At 44.0% G+C, this 22,020-nt stretch overlaps 1 protein-coding gene across 2 annotated transcripts in view; it reads right to left on the reverse strand.

The window, feature by feature from the left end:
- Positions 1 to 223: 223 nt before the first annotated feature.
- The window catches only part of GRAP2 (GRB2 related adaptor protein 2), a 42,381-nt gene continuing 20,584 nt past the window's right edge, over positions 224 to 22,020 (reverse strand). For both annotated transcript variants that reach the window (XM_015629532.2, XM_015629533.2), the window contains exons 2-8: positions 17,279 to 17,381; positions 13,651 to 13,742; positions 11,286 to 11,405; positions 9,405 to 9,573; positions 7,644 to 7,775; positions 6,110 to 6,229; positions 224 to 3,888 (exon numbers count right to left, since the gene is read on the reverse strand). In XM_015629532.2, the coding sequence (XP_015485018.1) occupies positions 3,709 to 3,888; positions 6,110 to 6,229; positions 7,644 to 7,775; positions 9,405 to 9,573; positions 11,286 to 11,405; positions 13,651 to 13,742; positions 17,279 to 17,356 (891 nt within the window). In that variant the 5' untranslated portion in view covers positions 17,357 to 17,381 and the 3' untranslated portion in view covers positions 224 to 3,708. The remainder of the gene's footprint in view (positions 3,889 to 6,109; positions 6,230 to 7,643; positions 7,776 to 9,404; positions 9,574 to 11,285; positions 11,406 to 13,650; positions 13,743 to 17,278; positions 17,382 to 22,020) is intronic.

Genomic DNA, 22,020 nt, shown 5'->3' on the forward strand with positions numbered 1-22,020 from the left:
TTCCTGGCACAAGAGACTGGCATAGCAGCCTGAGCAGGTGCTGACTTTGTGGCAGCCCAGAGGATCATCTCCCTGGTGCTCCTACCTGTGAGCTGCCCAATGGGAGCCAGCCCTGATCCTGTGGTTTCTGCAGCACGCTCCAGAGAGCACAGCTGTTACAGCAAATATGTGCACCAATGCAGAGACCCTTCTTTTTTGTGGCACAGAAAACTGCCTGCACATCTTTTACATGAAAGGAAATTTCCATTTACTCTTTTTAGCTCAGCCTTATTAATCACAGAGACATTCCTAAGCAAAATATAGATTTGCAGCAGAACACAGGCAAAAAGTTCATCCAGACAGGAGAAAGCACAGCTCAGCAATGCTCATCAAACTTGTTTTACCATGTGAAAGTCCAACTTCCTCTGTTTCATTTGTTATAATGTTTGCCTTCCCACTTACTTTTCCTACTTTTCTCTCTGGTTTACATTCTCTTTTCTCATGAACTGTCTTTCTTGCTTAAGAAACAAAATACTCATCCAGTTTTCCTACTTATCCCTTCCCCTTTTGGTCTCACAGTGGACTCTCCTGGGATATGTTCCAGAGGTTTGGATCTTCCCAAAACATTGGCAAATGTCAGGTGAGCTCAGTGCAGCCCTGTTGCCTTAAGGCTCCAGTCCTAGACTGTGATATGTGCCTCTTGCAGGTGCAATAGGTAAATACTCTTACTTACACTGAGGGGTAAGTGAATCACCACAATATTAATAAAGGTTGTGCTACTATTAAAACCTGTAGGAAGAAAGAGCAGGAAGGTTAGGGGAGAGGATTGTCATTAAGTGGCCTGATCTATAAAAGAGAGAATTTCATGGGCAATAAAAGGCATTGGGCACAGCAAACATCTCCATCCTACAGCCCTTTCTATTCCCCCCGAATTCCCCACTTTGCCCTCAGCTCCCCTTGTGTCCAGACTCTCTGCTGACTTGGGAATAGCCACAATCCTTAGCACTGCTGCTCTGCTGGGAGGAAAATGGCTTTTACCGTGGGAGGGTACAGAAGAGAAGGCTGACACCCGTGCCTCCCAGCTCCTGAAGGATTAATGTGCAGTAAATGCAGGCAGCACTGCAAGGCCAAAAGCAGAGGCAAGAGAGACTGGGCATGGCAGCCACGAGCCTGCACAGGGCAGCAGAACAAGGTGCTGTGGAGTTACCACAGACGCCGTGAGGCTGTCACCTCCCGGTAATTTTACTGTCATTAGGTGCTGCTCATAATGAGAAATCCTGATTTTACTGTGGTTCTGGTATGTTGTCCATAATTAGCGTGCAGTCCTTTAATACTAATTACCTTAGGTATTAATTCCTTAAACATCAATTTAAAAAATCACGTGAAAATTTACCTCTTCCTCAAATGAATCATGAGTTAACACGGGGGTACTTACAATGCACTACTTAGACTTGCTTAATTAGTTAATCTCTGTAAAGGGGTTTCAAATGTGTGAAGAGCTATCAAACTGCTAAGTGCATTATCTTCAATTAATTTTGTGCAACTACATCTTCACTACCAAGAGGGTCTTTAGAGTGCTGAGGAAAGGAAAAGGAGACATTGCTTCTCATTTTAAAAGTAACTAATACAGGAAAAAAGGAATTAATTGAAAGATGATTTGACATGATGGGAATAATTGTGAAAACACCATTTCTTTTGTTTCAGCCAGAGCTGAATATGAAAGATCCATCATTTTTATCCCTCCTTTGCCTTTGTTAGTCTCTGGTTTCTCCATCTCCTCCTGGCCTAAATACTCTCCCTCTCTCTCACTGACTATTAACCCTTTCTCTTCCAAATTTGTTGCTACCTTAGAAGAAAACCAGCCAACACACAAAAAGGTTAAAAAAGGGCAAGTCACACCAAAACACTCTTCAAATTGGAGTCACAGAGGTTACACCCTTATACAAATGATAAGGGATCTTCTTCCAAAAGAAGCCTCATGGACTTCCCTTCAGAAGGAGACTCTAAAGGGCCAGAACAGAGATCCTGTGAGAGAACAGGGCCATGTCCAGCCCAGGCAGTGGTATTCCCTGGAGCACCATGGAAGCCAGTAGGTTCTTAATGTGTCTTTTGAAGTTTTCTATTCTCTTTAGAGCTTATATGCCTCGTTAAATGTTCTCATTTTACTTCACCCATTAACAATCTGCTTTTGGTGGAGTTCTCTCAAAATGGATTCTTTGTGCTAATACTCTGTCTAGCTGGCAGCTTTATTCAGCCCAGCTACACTGAGTAGGACTTTACCAAGAACCTATTTTGTGGGTTCTTTTTCTTCCACTGGGACTAACAGAATAACTTCATAATTATTTTTTTTTTCCTTTTTCTGTTTTTTTTTTGTTGCTGAGTCTGATATGTGTTTAGAGGTTTTCAATTGCCTATTCTTTCCTTTTCAATAATGATTAATCATCTCTTCTCCTTGCTGACTGCTGACTTCCCACATGTTGTGAAAAATTCAGGCAGCTTGTTTAATATCACCATGCCTGAGCAGTGGTTATGCAATAGAGTGCCCTTCACAGGGTTTGTGAAGGGGACAGGTAATGTGCATTGCAATAAATTTCTATCACATCTGGGCATTCACTCAGCAGTTATTTGAAAACCTATTAATTTAGCTTATTTTATCCCAAAGAAACTGCACAGAGAACAGACTATTTGATGGCTACAGCTTTATTCTCTGCATGCTGTAAAATAACAGCTCAACCTGTTGGATGAGACATTTCTCTAGTAAGCCAGAGTTGTGTGCATGGTGATCCTCAATACAGCAAGTTCTCAGGGAAAGAACTTCTGCCACCAAACCAGAGAAACCTCCCCAATCCCTCCCCAGTTCAGTTCTACAGAAGGAACCAACCAAATATTAATTGCTATCCAATCCAGTGGATACTAATTTAGCTGAAGGTCCTGATCTGCTATAATCAGGCTATCTATCTGAAGTGCAGGTACCTAAAGGAGCAGCTTGAGAATGGGTAAGCTGTTACGGGGTGCAGAAAGAAGAGCAGGCCTATGAGAAGAAGCTAAGAAAGCTTCTTGTCCTCCCACACCTTCACACTTGTACATTTGTACAAAAGCTTACAGGATTCCTTCCCTTCATCTGGTATGTCCATACAGTTCATACACACAGTATGAGATGGGTAATCCAGAAACTATTCAGAAAAGTCTAGATTGCCTCAACCTAAAGCCCCTTCACTTTCCTTCCCTGGCTGAAGGGTTAATGTGGTTGCCAAGGATCATTTAATTCATGTGGACATCCCTCCTGCCTCTGAAAGAAAGGTGGACTGGAGCCTGAAGAGACTATGACAGCTACCAGATCCAAAATGAAGGGACAGTGCTACCTCAATACTGGACCTGAAGTTAACCTGAACTCTGGCTTTCTTGAGGAGCATTTCCACAGAATAAACCTAATTGCAGGAGGTTAACAATAGTGAGCCAAAGAGGTGACAGGGCTGGAAGGACCTGGCAAAGTCTAAAGGACCAGTCCAAGATTTTCCTCCCTCTCCTTCATGACTGGAAAATAGGGGGGGGAAAAAAAATCTTCTTTGAAGGGTTCTCTTTCATGCCAAGATTTCAAAAGATCTATGCCAATAAATTAAGACAAAACAAAAAACAATGTCCTGGTGGCGAGGGAAGATGCACTCCTTCTCTGTCCCAGTCATGTGAGAAGAGCAGCTCCAGCACAGCCCTCTGGGCCACGCTGTGCCCTCACAGCAGCACTGGCGTGACGTAGTTGGCAGGGAAGAGACCCAGTTCCCCACGCAGGCGCCCTTTCCACCAGGATGGGTTGGAGCTGTCCAGGACCTCTAAGATGTCTCCGCTGCGGAAGCCCAGCTCATCGTGCTCCATCGCCTCGAAGTCGTACAAGGCACGGACCCACAGCGTTCGCTGGAAAGGAGAGAAGAGACAGGCAGGGAACAAGGAGCCAGGACTTCCAAAGATCATCTTCCCATCACCCCTTTCAAGACCCAGTAAATACACTCACTAAGCAAGGACAAGCAGTGCTGAATTTTAGACCAACTTGCAATTAAACCAGGAAGTGGCCAAGATACCAGGAAGGAGGGACCAATTTACTGGGACACCCACGGATGGTGTTTGGTTTCTCAGCAGACTCAGGGTATTTGTGGGCATTTGCACCATAAGGTGAAAAGTCAGACCGAGAGCAGGTCCTTAGGAACTGGTGTTCTCTTGGCTCTGCTGCCTCTGCCCTGCATGGGCAGCTGGGACAGCCACGTCTGAAGCCAGTTATGGGGGCACAGAAGGACTCCTGCCTGAGACCTGCTGGGCTGGAACTCTTAGGGAATAGCTCTAGGGAGCTGGCCTGGTGCTGGAACAGATATCAAAATGTGGCCTTGGCGAGTCAAGGACTGAGAGAACCAGCACACAGGTGAGAGTAGAGAACATTGTAAAGAAGGATAAAGAAGGATATTTGCTTTTTCAGGCACTTTTGGGGCGTAGGGGAGGGTCTTAAACCATCTTCAGACTCTCCCCAAGGTCAGACCCCTGAGAGCTGCAGGATTTAGCATCTGTTTGGGTATATCAGTTTATTTGGGGTGAGCACTGTAATGTGCACAATAGTTAGATTTTTTTTTTTTAAAGGTTTTGCAGTCAATCTCCCTTTGGCCAATCTTTCTTTGGCCTGAAATCATATTTTAAAGGACATAGCTTGGGCTTCTTTCTGGGAAATTGTTGGCATCCACACCACAGGGCATGGATAATTTAGGAAGTATATCTGGCAGGGACTGATGGAGAGATCTGTTTGAAGGCAGAATAACTTTTGACAAATCTTCCATTCAGGGCCCTGCTTAGACCTGGCCCCTAGTTATTTGGTTGGACATACAGACCTTCCTATAATTGGATTTGTGGCTTCTACATCACTGATGCGATGTGGCAGGCAAAAGCATGTTGTTATTAATTGTCACAGCCTCTCAGAGATAAAAGCCATTGCATTTTAAGCTGGATTACAATAAAGATTTGGCGCTTTTGCCGAAAAAAAGGGCATGCACATATTTTTTAACGTGTTCCAAATCTCCTAATCCAATCTGTTCTTTTCCACTCACAATTGAGAAAGGTCTGCTGTCCTTCCCTTCTCTCTTTGGATCTAGCTTCTCTGGCTGTGGGCTAAGCTGGACATTTCCTCAAGGAAGAGGAGAGTGCCTTAGGTGACACTGAGCTGATGGGGAAATACTTTATAGCTGGCAGTGGAATCCCAGGCTGAGGCAGAGAAAGACACCACATTCTATGTAGGTGTTCACAGAGTGGGAATTTGCAGAGTAGGTAGTTAATGAAGGTCAAGTACTAGGTATGGATCCAGCAGAGGAGTGGTCTGGGGTGTCTGCAGAGACATACCTGGATCACACCCACATCTGGATCACACCCACATCCCCTTGTGCTGAGACACAGCCAAGGGTGTCAGGTAGGTGAGTCCCACTTTGACGGCAAAGGAGGTCTGAGAGCTGTGCCAGGCACAGACAAGTAGAGCTGGGTGATCTCAGGCCCTCAGCAAAAATGAGTGGAAGAGACAGTGTGACTGCAAGTGCATTGCAAGCCAGGAGGAGCACTGTGGCATGGTACAGAATCATGGGGATGCTCTCCATAGAACTTAAAAAATGTACTGCACATTTAGCCATTGACATCAGTCACTGCCTGGCTGTGGTGGAAAAGATAATTGAAAGCCCTGTGCATTAATGGACATGTCATTCTCCTAGAAAAGATCATTAGACTTTCAGAAATGTCTTCTGCTGGACTGGAGTCATGCTTGATCAAGATCCATGGGTGAGCCTGTGCTCACTCCAATGTCCCAAACGCCTATTTTTCTGAGTTCATGCTGAATTCCCTCTTCCACTGAGGCTGCATAAGACTGACCTTGAGAGCAGTTATCAGAACTATGCTCACATAACACTGTAGTCTTACCCTCAGAGTGCCCCAGAAGCAGATTCAAGTCGTTGAGATAGAGTCTTGAGACTCAGAAATGTCTTGTAAGACATGGCCTGGCAACCAAAATACACTACTTGCAACCTCCATGTAGGTGACGTTGTCCAGGCTGCTTGTCTGGGTCTAAGGGACCCACTGACTTGGGCAGATGGGGCCTTCCAGGTGTGTCACCTACCGGTGTCTGCTGGTGCAGTGGGTCTGTGTGTCTCCGTTGCATCGCTCCTGCACTTCCTTGGCCATGATCCCTTAGCCTGTGCATCACATCTTTCCTGTCCAGACTCCCACCATATCTTTCCTAGAAAGAAAACAGCAGCAGAAAAGTCACGTTGTTGTGGTTTTGGCTGGAATAGAGTTAGTTTTCCTTGTAGTAGCTGGTACAGTGCTGTGTTTTGGATTTAGTATGTGAATACTGCTGACAGTACACTAATGTTTCAGTTGTTGCTATGTAGTGGCTCACTCTATATCAAGGACTTTTCAGTGTCTGGCCAAAGGGATATCCCTTACTCTAGAACATCATACCCAGTATATATGGGTGGAGTTGGCCAGAAGAAGAGCCCAATAACTGGTCAGGGGCTGGCATCAGTCTGTGGGTGATGAGCAATTGTATTGTGCATCACTTCCTTTTCTTGAGTTTTATTCCTCTTTTTTGTTATTTCCTTTTAAATAAACAGAAATTAATAATAACTATTATTATTATTATTATTATTATTATTATTATTATTATTATTATTATTATTATTATTATTTACTACTAGTACTATTTACTCGATTTCAATTATTAATCTGTTCTTATCTCAACCCACAAGTTTTACCTTTTTCCTGATTCTTTCCCTACTCCCACCAGCGGGAGGAGGAGTGATTGAATGGCTGCATGGTACTTTAGTTGCCAGCTGAGATTAAACCATGACACATATATATTCTGAGATGTATAAATGAGGGGATTTAAGAGTCATTAGTGGGAAAGAAGTCAAGGGCAAGCCCCCACGTAAATAATTTTAGATGTCTGCTTCCAATAAAGTCTCTGTGCTCCAGTTCTGCAAGTAATGACCCTCATGGAAGAGGTCAGCTTAGACTGTTCTATTTTGGATTTTACTTCTTAGGAGCTGAAAGTTGACTGTCCTAGGCTATGTTTCACAGCTGCTGGGACTAATGGCCAGAGAGGGGCTTTTTTTGGTCTCTGAGACTTTTGGAGAGAAATTAAGGTTGTTCTAACTCACAGATATAAAGCCATGCTTGCCAAGAGGACTTTAGCCAATCTGGAGTTACTATGACCCAGTCCTGCCCACTGCTTGCTCTTCCTCTGTCCCATATGCTGAGGGAACATCAGTGGTGCTGATGCAGCTGACTGTATCTGAGGACACACTAAGAAAAGGTAAAGACCTTTTCTTGGGCTGCTCCATAGTGTAAAGGACAGCAAGCAAGCCTATACATGTAGTAGCCAAATTAGCCAAAGAAGAATGTGACAAAATCAAATTCAAAGAAAAGTAGCCATATGACCACACATCTCAGTCATATCAACAGAAATTGGCCCAGGCAGATGGAGAGAAGAAGTAGGAGTAGGAAACATCTAGGAAGCAAATTCTCTTTTGTGTGCTCAGCTGAGAGATGCAGATTTTTGACAAAGTGACTGTTCACTCTCTACCAAGCAATAAAAGCCAATGTTTCATATGCCTGGGCTTGATGTCCCAGCACCTTGTCCCTGGTAGTACCTGTTGCTGCTGCAGTATGGGAATAGGATGATCTACATATCTCCTGGATATAGAAGAATGATCTTCTCCAGCTGCTCCTCCCATGTGGAATCCTTCCTGGCCAATCCATTCCAGGCTCCCACCCTGCCTCTCCTGATGGAAGAAAGATCACACAAGTGAGGTCAGGTTTTGCTTCCTACCACATCCTTGACTAAAGCTGTGCAACCATTGCACACAGAGCACTACCGCTATGCACTATTCTGGAGGCTCTTTTAAAGGAAGGCACTAAAAGACCCCACCCCTCTGAACAGAAGAGCAAATCAGAAATCCTGTATTTTAGATCTTTGTCACAGCCACCCTCCATCTGAAGTCAGGGTAGTACTGGGAGGTGCTGGGCTGAAAATATGGCTACTGAAGTGAGGATCAGTGCAGGAGCCAAGCTCTTTCTTGAAATACTGCCCTTAGACTTCATTTGTCTCTGCACTTAAATCTATGTATTATAGCCATTTTATCATATGACTGTAGCATCTAAAAATTTGAATTGTGAACAGAAACCCCACTGTGCTGAATGCTAAACATACCCCGCTGTGCCCATCACCATAACAAATGTACAGAGTTTGCCAAAGCAAGCTTGAGTCCTTCTCTTTCATTTGCCTGTCCACATCTAGGAGCAAATGCATCTCTTTCCCTTCCTGCTCACAGTCAGCCCAAACAGGTTGTTATACTGATATATGTGCATACAGTCTTTCTTTCCTTCCTCAGACACAGAGATTCATCGCTGTGATCTCTCTCTAACAGATCCCAGAGCCTCTATTTTAGTACCTTACTAGTGTGCTTTTAAAGCTCTGTATAAGTGGTATAGAAAGAGACAACAACCTAGGCCACTTCTTCAGACTGAAAAATGTATCATCTCTCATTTTGAGCCAGCAAGAATGACCCACATGCAGCCTATAAAACTTTACTGCTGTAGTCAGCAGATCACATACTTTCTGCCTTGCCTCTACTTGCACATCCTGGTAATTCAATGCCAGAGTCCGTTTCCCAGTAAAGCAGGACTTTGGTTGCTGCAGTGACCAGGCATGTTCACTCCCAGCACAGGGGGTGCAATGTGTAGCAGCCTCTGCTATGTCATTTGCTTGCTCCCCTGGCACAAACCCAGGCATTCATTGGACTGGGATTTCTCAGCCTTCTCAAACATCGGCTATAGCTTCCCCGAAGGCACATCTTGTTCCCAGATCTGCTATGTTCTTCTCAGTAGTACTTTCCAGTTCCTAACAGCCAGGTTAACTGCTCCAGGTTCTGCCCTCTGTTCCTCCACATTCCTTTTACTGTAGCTTGGTAGCAGAAGATGGACAATTCTTGTGAGCAGACAAACTTGCAGTTGTAGTTGCACTCGGGATGTGTGCAAGGACACAAAGAAAGCAGACTCAAACTCTTCTCAGTCACAACCCACCAGTCAGCTCTGTAATTGCCCTTAGGAAATCTAGGCATTTCAATAAGGTGAGTCCTGCTTCCCTTGGCATCTAAGAATTTCACCTCCGAGGTCTTAGCACAGCTTTAGCAAAGCACCTCTATTCAGATCTGAAGAACTGAAAAATTCTGCTCAATTTATAGAACTCTACAAAGCACTAAATCCATAAAATCTGTGTCTCAGGCCCCACCAGTGGCTGGGTTTCCAGGGATAGACTGTCCTCCTCCCCATCCTGATACATTCTCATGGGATGAACTCCCTCCACAGAAAGGTTTCTGACTGAGAAACTCCTAAGGACAGTTTGTGTTTACCTTTTCTTCTTGGCTGTTGTCCCTTAGGAAGATCTGCTTCTGCCTGGAGATGGAAGTTGTCTTGTAGTAGTCCACCAGCTTGTTTAGAGACTGGAATTTTTCTGTCCACAAATAATAGCTACCCTTTGAATCCCTCATCACTTTGAAGTGTTGCACATCATCTTCATGCCTGGATCCCAATGGAAAAGAAATCATCAAACAGACTGCACTTTTACCTTTTTTGAAAAAGTCTTTTCCAGAAGGGTACCAAAGCTTCTTGCTTGGACAAATCTAGACTTTTGGGAAGTCATGCACTGGCAGTTCTTGTGCGTACTGGATTTGGCTCTATTTCAAAAGACTCATTGATTTGCAAACACTGAGTGCCCCAGGGCTGCCCAGTCACAAAGGACTATCAGAACAAAGCACAGGGTTTTAAACCCTGTGTTTTGCAATAGAGGCCAAAGGAGCTTCCAGGGTGAAAAAGTGCAGTTGTCGTCTACCCAACAGCTTCTGCAGGTCCTGTTAACACCCAGTCTGCATTGACTGTAAGACCTGTATTACACCTTTACACACCATGGGGATCACCACTACATGTAGACACAGTCATGGGAAGCCATACACTAAGCTTTAAAACGTTATAAAATCTAGTGTAACATCATTACTACAGGTCATTCTCCCTATCCAAAAAGAAAAAAAATAAAAGAAAAAGGAATTTTCTGGTGCTGTTACAAGCCAAATTAACAATCTCAATCTTCTGCCCCTTATTCCTCCTGCACCTCCCCTCCTCTCACCTCTTGTCTGATGTGTACAGTTCCTCTTTGCACCAGGTATCACCTGGTTTTTGTATCCACATCCTTGCTCTGTTCAACTCCAGGCACTCAAAACACTCTTCTCAGAGGCTACATCTGCACAAATAAACTAAATGGGGACAGGCAGGGACTGAATGCTATCCTTGACTACTACAGTCCCAAGCTGTTGAAGTGTTAGCATGGTTGTGGTTTAAATGGAAAAGCTCTCCCTTAGATAGTGCTGGGCCATGGTTAGAAAGAACAGGCCAGGAACTGTTTAGAGGGAGCTGCTGCTGGAATACAGCTCTTCTGTTTGATGGGGTGAGGAGGGTGTAGCCGTATAGATCTGACCTCTGCCACAATTCTTGACTTCAGGGCCAGAGAAAGAGCCTGACTGTACTTGATTTGTTGGTGTTAATTGGTGCAAATGTAACCAGAATATTTTCCTGCATTCCTCTTGGACACTTTTTGAACTGCCTGAGTCAGCAAGTACATACCACTTGGAAAAGACATTGTTAACCATGACTCTAATTTAAAACTGGTTATAAACTATTTGACTGAAAATTGGGAAGCCAAACATCAGTTAAGAGCTCTGCTTAGAAGCAAATGTGCTGAGAAGTGCTGGGCTACAGCAAGTTGCTGAAATGCAGCTGGGCTGCAAGCAATGAAAAACCATTTCTTGTCCAATGGCTATTTAGTGACCTGTGGGAAATAAGTTAACAAAGTAATAGTAATCTCTTAATAGGAAGTAGTTAAATTCTTGAATTCGGTAACCAGAGCTGCCAGGGAATGAAAACAAAGGGAAGACACTTGTTAAGCACTGTGGGAGACTTTCCCTGTACCACTCTGCTTTCCTGTAGCTCTTTCAGAGAAGGAGGTCACCAGGGGATGCAGCTTTGGAATGGGGCATTCACTGTGTCACTTGAAAAGAAGCAGAAACATTTGGGAATCAGATGCCTAATTTGTTCTCATTCACAGCACAGCAGCACTACCAGTGACTGGCAGCACGCAAACTTCTCAAGAGGCTACATCACGTTAGGAATCCTTATGAGAGGAGACTAGGGACACCATTAAACAGGAAAAGAAGCAGGAATATGCTGCGAGAAGCAGATACCTGACAGAGATGGAAAAGTCACCGTGAGAGTTCTGACTAGCTCGGACGATGAAGCAGCCAACTCCTTTGCTCATGAGAAGGTTCTCTGCTTCGTGGCGGGATATCTTCTCATCAAACCAGCTGTCAAGTGGGAAAAATCATGGAGATGTGAATAAGGATGTGAATTGAGGTGATGAATAAAAAATTTGAGGGTAGGGTGAATAAGCAGGGTGGAGGAAAGAAAACAAAAGGATCAGAGGAGCCCACGTTATATGGCCCACTCCCAGTGGCCATATATATATGCTGAGGTACAGGGGTTTGATGGATGCAGACCATTTTTTTTGAGTAGTAAAAGCATGTACATGCAAAGAGAACAATGTAAGGTTTGGTCTGCTAAGAAGCAACGCTCAGCTGAAACTGTAATTACAGACACAGTACAATAAGGTGTTAGCCAAAGAAAATTTAAATTACAAATGTGTATGTATACATATATACATATATAATTCTCAGACATATACATCAAATTGCTTTTTGGCAAACTGATAGAAAATTACTGGATTGTGATGGATATATCGCATGGAACACACACAAATTTTTAGCAGAAGCAAGCCATGAAAGTTTTAGTACTAATAAATTGGTTCCTGCAAGAGTTACAATACCACAAAGTCGCAGAAGCACAGAATACATAAGCACACTTAGGCAAATTTAGTCAGGCATAACAAACAACAGCATAAGGCACTGGACTAATAATGAGAAAATCACCATAAATAGTAAAAGAATACAATGTCAGCAGAAATTTTTCAGTAGAGAAACAAAAAATTCACATACATTTGCATATGTCCACCTCGTAGCTAGTAAGATCTACAAACTGCAGTCTTTGACTTTACCTAACACTTAATGGCTTGTATGACATTAAAATTAAGGACTGTTAATTTCCTAAAGTCTGTTATTTCCACTTTGGAGTTCCTTATTATCATCACAGTTTACCAACTGTGTATCATTAGCAAAGAAAAATCAGACTTCGATAAGCCTTGATAATGAGTCTCAATGATTACTTAGCAAGAGAAAGATGGGCAAAAACAACCCATCAAAAACAGGAGGCAGCTTTCTTCCCTACATTTAGTTCTGTCATCTGGCCTGAACTGTTCAAAATGGAGACCCGGTGCTTAGAAAAGTGTCAAAGTGGAAATATTTTTTCGCAGCTCTTGCACAGAGAAAGCAACATGAGAAAAATCTGTGTGAAAAAAGCAGCTGCCAGTGCTCCTGAGTGATGGCACTGCCCTGTGAAAGAGCAAACAAGAAAAACCGACTGGAAGATCTCATCCCCCTGAGGCCCAAAAGTACAAGCTCATAATTGCACAGCAAACTAATAATGTCCTTCAGCTCAGCCAAGCAGGTTGGCTTATGTCCAAAAAGGCCAGTAAGTGCCACCTCCAAAGGGGACAGAGGCACTTATTTGTAACCCCAAAATCCCCGTGTGCCCCCAGTATGACTGCTCGGGGCACCGGCGCGTTACAGGCTCTGCTTCTCCACCCCTGAAATGCTGCAGCACTTTCCAAAAGAGAGGACAATGAGAGGTGCTTCTGGGAGCATTTCTGCTAACTGAGAGGTTGTAAAAATCCCCTGTGCTGTCATATTTATGGCACAGGGCTGGAGAGCACATTTAACATGCATTCCAACACGCATCGGTCCTTTCCGAAAGCGCAGCGCCATGTCCTCAGCGGGAAGAGAGAGGTGCAGGTTGGCCTGTCCTGTGCCAGATCTGTGTGTGTGTGTGTCAGGGAGCAGGGCGGCACGCCTGGTCTGTCAGCCCTGCCGATCCAGGAGGAACACCAAGCTGGCACAGTCCCGCAGCATCGCACTGACCTCTAGTGCAGTGACGGGAACTCGCAAGCACTTGGCGGGGAGAGGGGATGCGGTGGCAGGGTGGGAAAAGGGAGTCAGTCTCGTCAAGAGTCGAAGGAGGAGGAAATCTTTTTTTATAACTCGTTTTTAGAAAGATCTCTTGCTCTTCCTTTTGTGCTTAGCCTCTGTCTCAGTTCTCAAGACTTCACTTCATAACTATTCTCCTCCTCTCTGAGGACATCTAAATGCAGTTCCTGCCACATCCCAGCATCCCTCTGAGCAGCAGTAACAAAAGAGTCACTTGGGACCGACAGCGATCATCGAGATCCATTTAGCTCAGAAAGAACAGAGGATGCTTTGAGGTAGAAATTGTGCTGGCAGAACTGTGTGTAGCATTATGGCAATCCTTGCCAGCCCCAAAGTGTAGGATGTTACGCCCAGCACTTCCCTGTCCTGTCCCCTTCGTGCGCACCCAGACGGGCTCCTGGCAGCGCTCGGTGGAAATGTGCCATGGTGGCAGCACCATTTCTGTCACACTTACGGGGGAACGTGGAAATCAATGAAGTTCTTAGGAACGTAACCCTCGTGACTTCTGAGCTCAGCCTTGTACCACTCCTCCTGGGAGCTCAAAATCTGCAACGGAGAAACGGATGGAATAAATGTGTCTCTCAAGAGAGGCAAAAGTAACCAAGATTTGGGCAGGAACCTAGAATGTCTTGTAAGAATAAAAGAAAACAGTACACGTTCTTTACTCCCCACCCATGGTAGAACAGGGTTAGTGGCTGATAACCACTTCAGGGCAAGCAAGCAATAAAAAAGCCTGAGCAGAATTAGAGAGATTGCTTGTTAACTTTATCCCTTTGTCTGACTGCTTTCCCATGTATCTCTGGTGCCTGTGAAATGGAGAAATTCAGCTGTGAAAGACTTACTGGAGGTTTAAGTTATTCTCTGTGCTGCCTTTTATAGTTTTATAGTAGCAAAGCATCTCAGATTCGCAAGGGAAGAAGAAAATACCTGTTAAAACTCCTCTGACATATGGGTATGGAGGGATATGCAGCTGTATCTGTGTGTGTTACCACTGCACAGATGTTACCATGTGCTCTCACCTGTCATTTCATAAGCGATTCTTTAGTGAGTTAAGTCTTCAGCTACCCTGAGCTTTGCCAAGGCAGATAAAAGAAGGAGGCAAAAGGTATTTTCAAGAAACTATTATACTTAAGAGATTGCAGGATAGCTGGAAGTGAGTCCACATTACACACTGGAGCAGCTTCAAGTGTGTTCACATTAATGTTAACTGTAATGGTCCTTAGAAACATCACTGCTGACCAGGGAGGGCCCAAATTCATAACACTGGATGATGGCCTATCACCCTGAAATTACAGCCTTCTGATTGTATGGAGTATTGTATTTTCCTGTTATTTATCCTTTTGATTGTTTATAATGTTGCTAGTTTCTTTGTTCATTTTTCTTTCTTCTTTTCTTTTTGTTAAACCAAAAAGGGTGAGATGTCACCCTGAAAACTCAGCTTCTGAGCTTGCTGACATGGTTTTCTAAAGACTTTCCCAGGACAGTAACTGTAAACACAGAGATGTGTACATTCTTTCTGATACATGTCTTGTGATGGACATCTCTCATGGCCAGTGCAGTTGGGAAAGTGTTATCCTGACCATCCAATCCCTGGCTGTGGTCAGAAACCTATAAATCCTGGGAGAAGAAATAAACTCTGCTCTTCTTTCACCACACCTCGACCTGTGTGCGTGTGATCTATTCATCTTCAGTGGTAACAATGGCCCAAGATACAGCCCTAGGCTAGAGGAGGGAGGACAAGAATACAGCCACATCAGGATTTTGCTGCAGATGTTGTGGTCTTTGCTGTTTTGTTTGACATTCCAACCCCTGGGATAGGATTCTGCTGTATGAACTAGACCGTCTTTCTGCTCTCTCTGGTTTTGGAGAGGAGCCTAAAAGCATGAGCCACGACAGTTTTAAAAGGAAAAAGCAAGTAGAAAAGACTTAATTTAAAATCTATTGTTAACAGTAATAATACTTACTTTGTGAGCCAATCTCATGGTTTTGGGAGCCTAAGGCACATTTTAACTGCTTTGTATAGGCAACAGGATGTTACTGTCTCTGGAGCCAATTCTTCATTGCCTTCCCTGCCACGTAGGTCTTTTTTTAAACATTTGGATTCAGAAAAGTTAAGGAATAGAAAGCTATGGAATCCTCTACTTGTATAGTCACTGCTGTTCTCATGCCTGGGTGAGGTGTTAGGATTACCCAGCTGGGTGCTGGGTTAAGGATCTTTTTCCACTGCTGTGGCCAAACATGGGGCATGATAGCTAGTTCCTGCTCATGCTTGGGCCCTGCTCTGCTGGAAGTGAGGTTTCCAGAAAGACCCACCTGCTGTTTGCCACTGCAGAGCTGGCGGGTTTCTCAGTGTGTCATCCTCTCAGAGAAGGATGTGTGGTAGGGGTAAGAGGGTGGATTTCCTCCTGTCACTACTGGTTGAGGGCCTCATGTTTCCTGTTTTGTAATCTCTACATCAATACTTCATCTTATCTCCTTTATAAATCAGCAGGTAGTAGCAGGCAGCACCAGGGGGCTCATGATGGGGTATGAATCTATGTGTGCCTATGCCAGAACAGAGTTGTTACTCAGGCTGATTTACTGCTACTACAGCTCAGGTGGCTAAGGTGTTGTTTTGTTTACCTCAAGGATATTAAAGCAAGAGGCAGTTTGATTTTCTGGTAGTGAATTCCCTATGACAACTAATAATAATAAAACTGGTGTGTAGCGCCAACACTTTTTTATCAGAAGCTTCCAGCATGCTTTGAAAGGAAGCTCTGGCTTATAAAGATTTTACAGGAAGGGAAACTGAGGAACAGAAAGAAAAGTGACCTGGCCATCACCATCACCCCAGCCAGGGAGGGACTTGATGGAAGTCACCTGAGAAAAAAGGCATCAGTAAAGGCCATGTGATAGTAAGGACTGACTGGGGAAGAGTAACATTGTTTATCTGTGCTGAAGAGAGGCAGTAATTTCTCCAGAACCTTCTCACAGCTCTTTGGAAAGATTTGGTACTAATGAGCTCAGGATGCTGTCAACTTTGTCTAAGTGCCAAGAATTAAAAGGCCAATAAAATAAAAAATGGTGGTGATGGAAAAGGCAAGGCTGAGACTCAGTATCTGATTATTAACTGGAATATCTGTGACTGCACAGAGGGGTAGCAAAGGCTCCTCACCAAACAAGGGTTTACATCCTATTGTTGTACATCACCCCTTTGGACAGTACAGGAGTTAAGGCCTTAGAGAAGAGTAATATTCAGGCATTTTCAATGGAAACAACATCTGGGGCTGAGAAGTGGGTAAATAATTAGGGTGAAACTTCAAGTGACCTCATCTGTGGGACTTCGATAACGTAAACAACAACTATTCTATCATAATGCATACAAATCAACTTTAAAGAGACTTCCAGAAGCTCTGTATTGAATATGATCAATTCTATTTCTGCCATTGCCCCATTGTTAAATTCCTGCATGGGTGTATAGAGCATTATTAGACCAGGACCTCTTTAACTACTCCATTATGTATGTAACAATCTGTCTCATGGATTTTTCCTCTTCTATTTGCAATTGCCTAAAATCCCTGCAGCATCTAACAATAATAACTAAAAGTGAAAAGCTAGACATAAATTCTATAATGGATAAGAGTTATCTTTTAAACGATTTAAGGGCTGGAAATGAGGAAGACAGCAATGCCTCTGGACATAACTAATTCTGCCTGCACTTAGACATAGTCATCACAACGTAGTCACTGTGGATGATTTACCTGGTCAATGAAAACAGACAGGACCCTCAAAATCTGTCACCAAAGATCTTGATCTGTGCTCCAGCAAAGGTACTTATCCTTCCCTGCTGACTAAGATGATTTAGGACTGCAGGGCAACTAAATCCACAGTTTATGGACATAAAATCAAGAAAAGCTGACACAGACTCAAGTAATCTGGGAACTGTTGTCCTATTGCAAACCCTATGGGAGAGGAGTATCCTGCATTTGTATCCTAGTTTATAGATATGTCTTCATCTGTTTTGTGAAGGCAAATGGAAGCACAAGAAAGATCTGGAAGCAGTCTCAGAAATGCTGTTTAGTCAAGCTGCAGGCTGTACTTACCTTCAACATATCCCCAGCCTGGAAGCTCAACTCGTCTTCTCCAGAAGCAGTGAAATCAAACTTGGCAATGGCTTCCATACTGGGTCTTGGGGGCAGAGCAAAGCTGGAAGAAGTAATGTCAGATACTTTTCAGCATCTCTGAGCTACTGGGATTGTGGAGTCCAGCCTCTGGAAAGCTGATAGCCAGTGCTGTGATTTGTATGTGGAGATGCATGCACCGACTACGGGCAGCCATTAGTTACTAGACATGGAAAGACATGAGCAGGTAGAAGAGAGGGCATGGCTGAGGTTATAATTAACCTGAAGTCAGAACTACAAAGAACCAATAGTGTATGCTTATTCCAACAGATCTCTTTCTCTAGAGCAATCTGATGGGAAAAACTTGTACAGACTAACTCTGTCACAGTTCCAATAAAGCAAGCGACTCTGTCCTGCAACAGAAAAATGCATTTGCCCTCTGCAGTGACTGACTCTACCTCAAGAGTGAGTCAGGTAGGAAAAAACTGTTTGCAGAAAGGCTGTATTCCCTATTTTGAAGCAGGCAGAGGGTAAGCCTACCACAGTGTTGGTAACCCAGGAGCCTGAAATGTATCAGACAGCCTGCAAACCTAAGCCTGCTTTTCAGCACCAGAGCAATGTGGCAGGGGAAGTGGCAAGATGAGCTTTGCTCCTTCACCACTTCCTGCTGATGTAACTCGGATATACCCCAGCAGGACCATTTTTAATAACCAAGAGTTACCCATTTCCTATGGCTGGGTCATGTACCCTGCAGCCCAGTGGTGAGGCTGCCAGTGACATGCCAAGAAGTAGGCAGGCAGTGCCACATTAAGCAAGTGCACTGCTGGCAGATACTCCTGCAGCACAGCTTCTGAAGGCCGTCAGACAACTCCAATATAGAAGTAATTTTTACAATTTCTAAGCTAGGTTCATCTGGGAACAAAGATCCTGAAGCTACAGGTTCCACTACCTAATCTCAATTCTCACTCAATAAACACCCAGTCTTTATGGCTTGAGAGGAAGTGCCAGCTTGCCTGATCCAAAACATTCTTAACCAGAAAGCTCTAGAAAGACACTGTACAAACAAATGAACAACCCTAGTTAGGGTTAGGTATTTCTTATCTATTAGAACTGACACAAGATCCTCAAAATATAAAGTGCTGATACTGAGCAAGCTCCAGAATTTTGCCACTTTAAAATCAAAGGGCTGCTGCAACCCTCCTGCTTGGCAATACATGCTGTATTGTTCCTACTTTGACACACAACCCAGGGATTTAACTCCCTGTGTAACAAGGATCCAGGGCCCAGCTCTGATATAGCTCAACTTCAGCTGCTGAGAATGAGCTGGGAGAAAGCCTGCAGGGCAAAAGCTCTAGGACTGCACCAGCATTACCCCAGGGATTCCAGAGGAAAACCACCAACATGCGAAGATATAAAATCCCAGAGGAGAAACAAAACTATAGTTTAGTTGGGACAGTCAGTCTAGCTGAGTACCCGTCATGAATCATTTGGGTCACTGAGCTGAGCTGTCACTGCCATCTGTCCTGACCCAGCTGGTGGCAGATGTCAACCATGGAGGCTGACTCTGCATTTCTGACTGATGCTTGCAAGGAATCTTCGGGTGCCTTTACGCAGGTGAGGAGTATGATAACATGTAGCCTAATATTTCATTAAATCCTAACTAGGTTCTGTGTGTCTTCAGAGTATAAAGCAGTTTTTATTGGCTAAGTTGTCTATTTCCTGGTTGCAGAGTTCCTTTGCACTTGACTAAAGATCCCTGAATAAAGTGATCCACAAGAGGGGCCATAATATCACTCGATATTAGTTCTGAGATTTGTTACGATCACTTCTAATGAAAAAAATATGTTTATGTGCTCCCTAATTGATTCTGTTAGCACCCTCTTTTTTGCGGCTTATGGGCGAATTAATATCCATGTGGCTGATGAGCGCTGTGAAGCACCAAGGCAAATTTTTTGGCAGTCCACAGAGAGTTCTGCCTGTCCAGCATGAATCTGTTCTGGAGCAAGTGGGGTTGCCTCAGTGCCAGGGCCTCCCATGCAGGTCAGAGTACGCAGCTCAGGTGAGATCTGCCGCACGCCCACTATTCCAACCTGCTGCCTTTCATTTCACATCAGTGCTGACCGTAACGCCCTAGAGCACATTGGTGCTTCCTTCTCAGGCTTCAGCTTTCCACCTATTCCAAACATTTTCACTCCCTGTTCTCCCTGCTGACCTACTAATGCTCCTTAATTCTTACTCTAGATACCTTTTGCAGATTAGGGCCATTCTCTGTCTTACTCTTATTCAGACATTGGTGTTACCCTGCGGGTGCAGCTCAGGCCTGATTTGAGAACTGTCCTCTATTCTTGCATAGACACGTTTGGAGCTTCAGTCTGTAACCCTTCACAGGCAGTGTCAGCCCCCTTGTGTGCTAACAGAGCATAGGGGTACTAAATTGGAGGGGAACTAACCCTTAAGGGAACTGGTTAAACAATGATGCTCTTTCAAGACAATTGAAGAAAAAGACTAAAGGAGAACTGCTTTAATAAGGGTTGTTTTTCAGTGTTTTATCTTGCAGTGGTGACCTGTGCAGAGAGATCAGAACCAACAGTGCAGATGGATCCTGGAACTCCTAAGTGCAGACCATTAATCCCAGCTAGAGGAAAAGAACACACTTAAAAACAATAAACTATTTAAATACAAATCCTGTCTTTGATTCTGTCCCTTTGATACAGAAGAAGTAGTGGGGGTTCTCTCTACTGGGGGCATGAGAGTAGAAAACTTTTATTTTTTCAATAACCCAAATGTTAAAGGTGCTATTGGAATGTGGCCCCCTCCAAAGGAGAAGAGTTTGTGAAACAGTTAAAATCTTCCCTCTCACTTCAATTTCAGCAATCCCAGCCTGAGGGAGAGACCAGGAGGCAGATACCTCTTCAAACGATCTAACACATGGATTAAATGTGCCTTTCATTGCCAGCGGCTGGATTTAGAAGTGGCTCAAACACCATCCACAGCGTTGGCTGTGTTGATAAATCAGCAACGCAGTAATGCTCTGCTCCTAAGCTCTTCCCCCACCAGCTACTAAAGCAACACTAGCCAATTATCTTGCCTTTGAACTCCAGCTGACCACTTTTCAGCACCTGAACTTCAAACCAGTTCTGTTTTTCTGATCCTGTTCCTCCCTCCATCTGAAACTTGAGAATCCCCACATGGGTCAGTGCTGCAGTGCCCTCACAAAAACTCCTCTGCCAGGAGGAGAGAATGGGAGAGAATCTCCCATTCTTTCCCTCTCTGCATGTGTGACTGTGAGCACCACCCCACAACACAGACAGACAGGAAAGTTTTCACTATTATCATAACTTACATTTCTCAAGCACCTTTTATCCCAAATTCCGCTTTTAACTGTGTGATGCAACTCCTTTAAGCTTTGGATAGCCAAGGACAATTTTAGACTGTGCGTGATGTTCCCTGTGAAAATCACCTTTGTAGAGAGTTTAGCATGGAACATACACAATGCTCAAAGAGGGATTTTTCAGTTCCGAGTGTGAGTTGGCCAATACCCTTCATTTTGTGCAGGCTTTCTGCACACAGGTGAATTTTCTCTGTGGTTCACCTTTGTAACAGGGTGGATCCGAGGCATAAGGCTACAGCAGTTCTGTGGGACTGGTGCAACAGAAAGTTCACAAAATGAAAAGTGAAAAGCAGCATGGCTTTCAGAGCACAAGGTAGACATTTTGGTTTGGTGGAAAGCTGTTCCCTGAGCAAGAACATCAGCATCTCTGTTGACTGAAAATGCCCGGGCCTAAAACATGTCAGCAAGCAATGCAGCCTGACAGCAGAGCCCCAAAGAGTTCAACACTGATACTCTACACCATGTTGTCTCCAAATTCAGCAGTAACAATGCCAGGGAAGGTCATCACCTATGAAGACTTGGGGACTGCCCAGCCTCAGCCTTCCCCAATCTCACCTACATCAGGAGAGCAAAATTACAACAAAGCACTAGCTTAATGGAACCATATGAAAAATGTTAATATTTATATGCCTGTATCATAAAAAAAATTTCACGCATCTCCAGTCTGAAGTTTCATCCAGTGAGGTTTTGCACCAAGATACACAGCACGAGCTACTGTGTCTTTGTTCGGCTCTGCAAGAACAACCTATTGGACTGATGAGCAGCCAGGGACAGGATTCAACCCTGAACATCTGTACAGAAATGCCAGATGATATTTCAGCAGAAACAATGGAGAAGGGACCTGTAATCTAGAAGAGCTGTTACAGATAACAGCTTTGTTTTCACCAGCTAAGCCACATACAAGTGGCATGGGAATATTTAGCTCCAAAAACACAAACCTCTTGCTACGGAGTTAATGGTGCAGCTTCACTGACTGTCAGTGATAAGAGGGTAAAATTTATGAGGGAGAACAAGTCACTAAAACACTGAGAAATTATACATTTAAGTCTTGGCTATTCTGCCACCCAGAGCAATGCATAGCATTTCAGCTGAGCCTGTGTGCAAACAAAATAAGCCTCCTAGGAACTGGATTCACATAACAAACAAATTTTCAGGACTCTATAATCAACAGCAGTTGGTAAGAAATGCCCCAAACTAGGATGGTGCTTAGTCTCCCTAGGGAACCCAGGTCTTCTGTGCTACTTCCCATCAGGACAGAGTTGTGCAGCAACATGGGAAGCTGGTGCCACAAGAAGCTCTAAGAGAGGAGCACGATACAGTACCGCATGAAACT

Source organism: Parus major, chromosome 1A (assembly GCF_001522545.3).
Source record: "Parus major isolate Abel chromosome 1A, Parus_major1.1, whole genome shotgun sequence".
In the NCBI taxonomy this organism is placed as follows: domain Eukaryota; kingdom Metazoa; phylum Chordata; class Aves; order Passeriformes; family Paridae; genus Parus; species Parus major.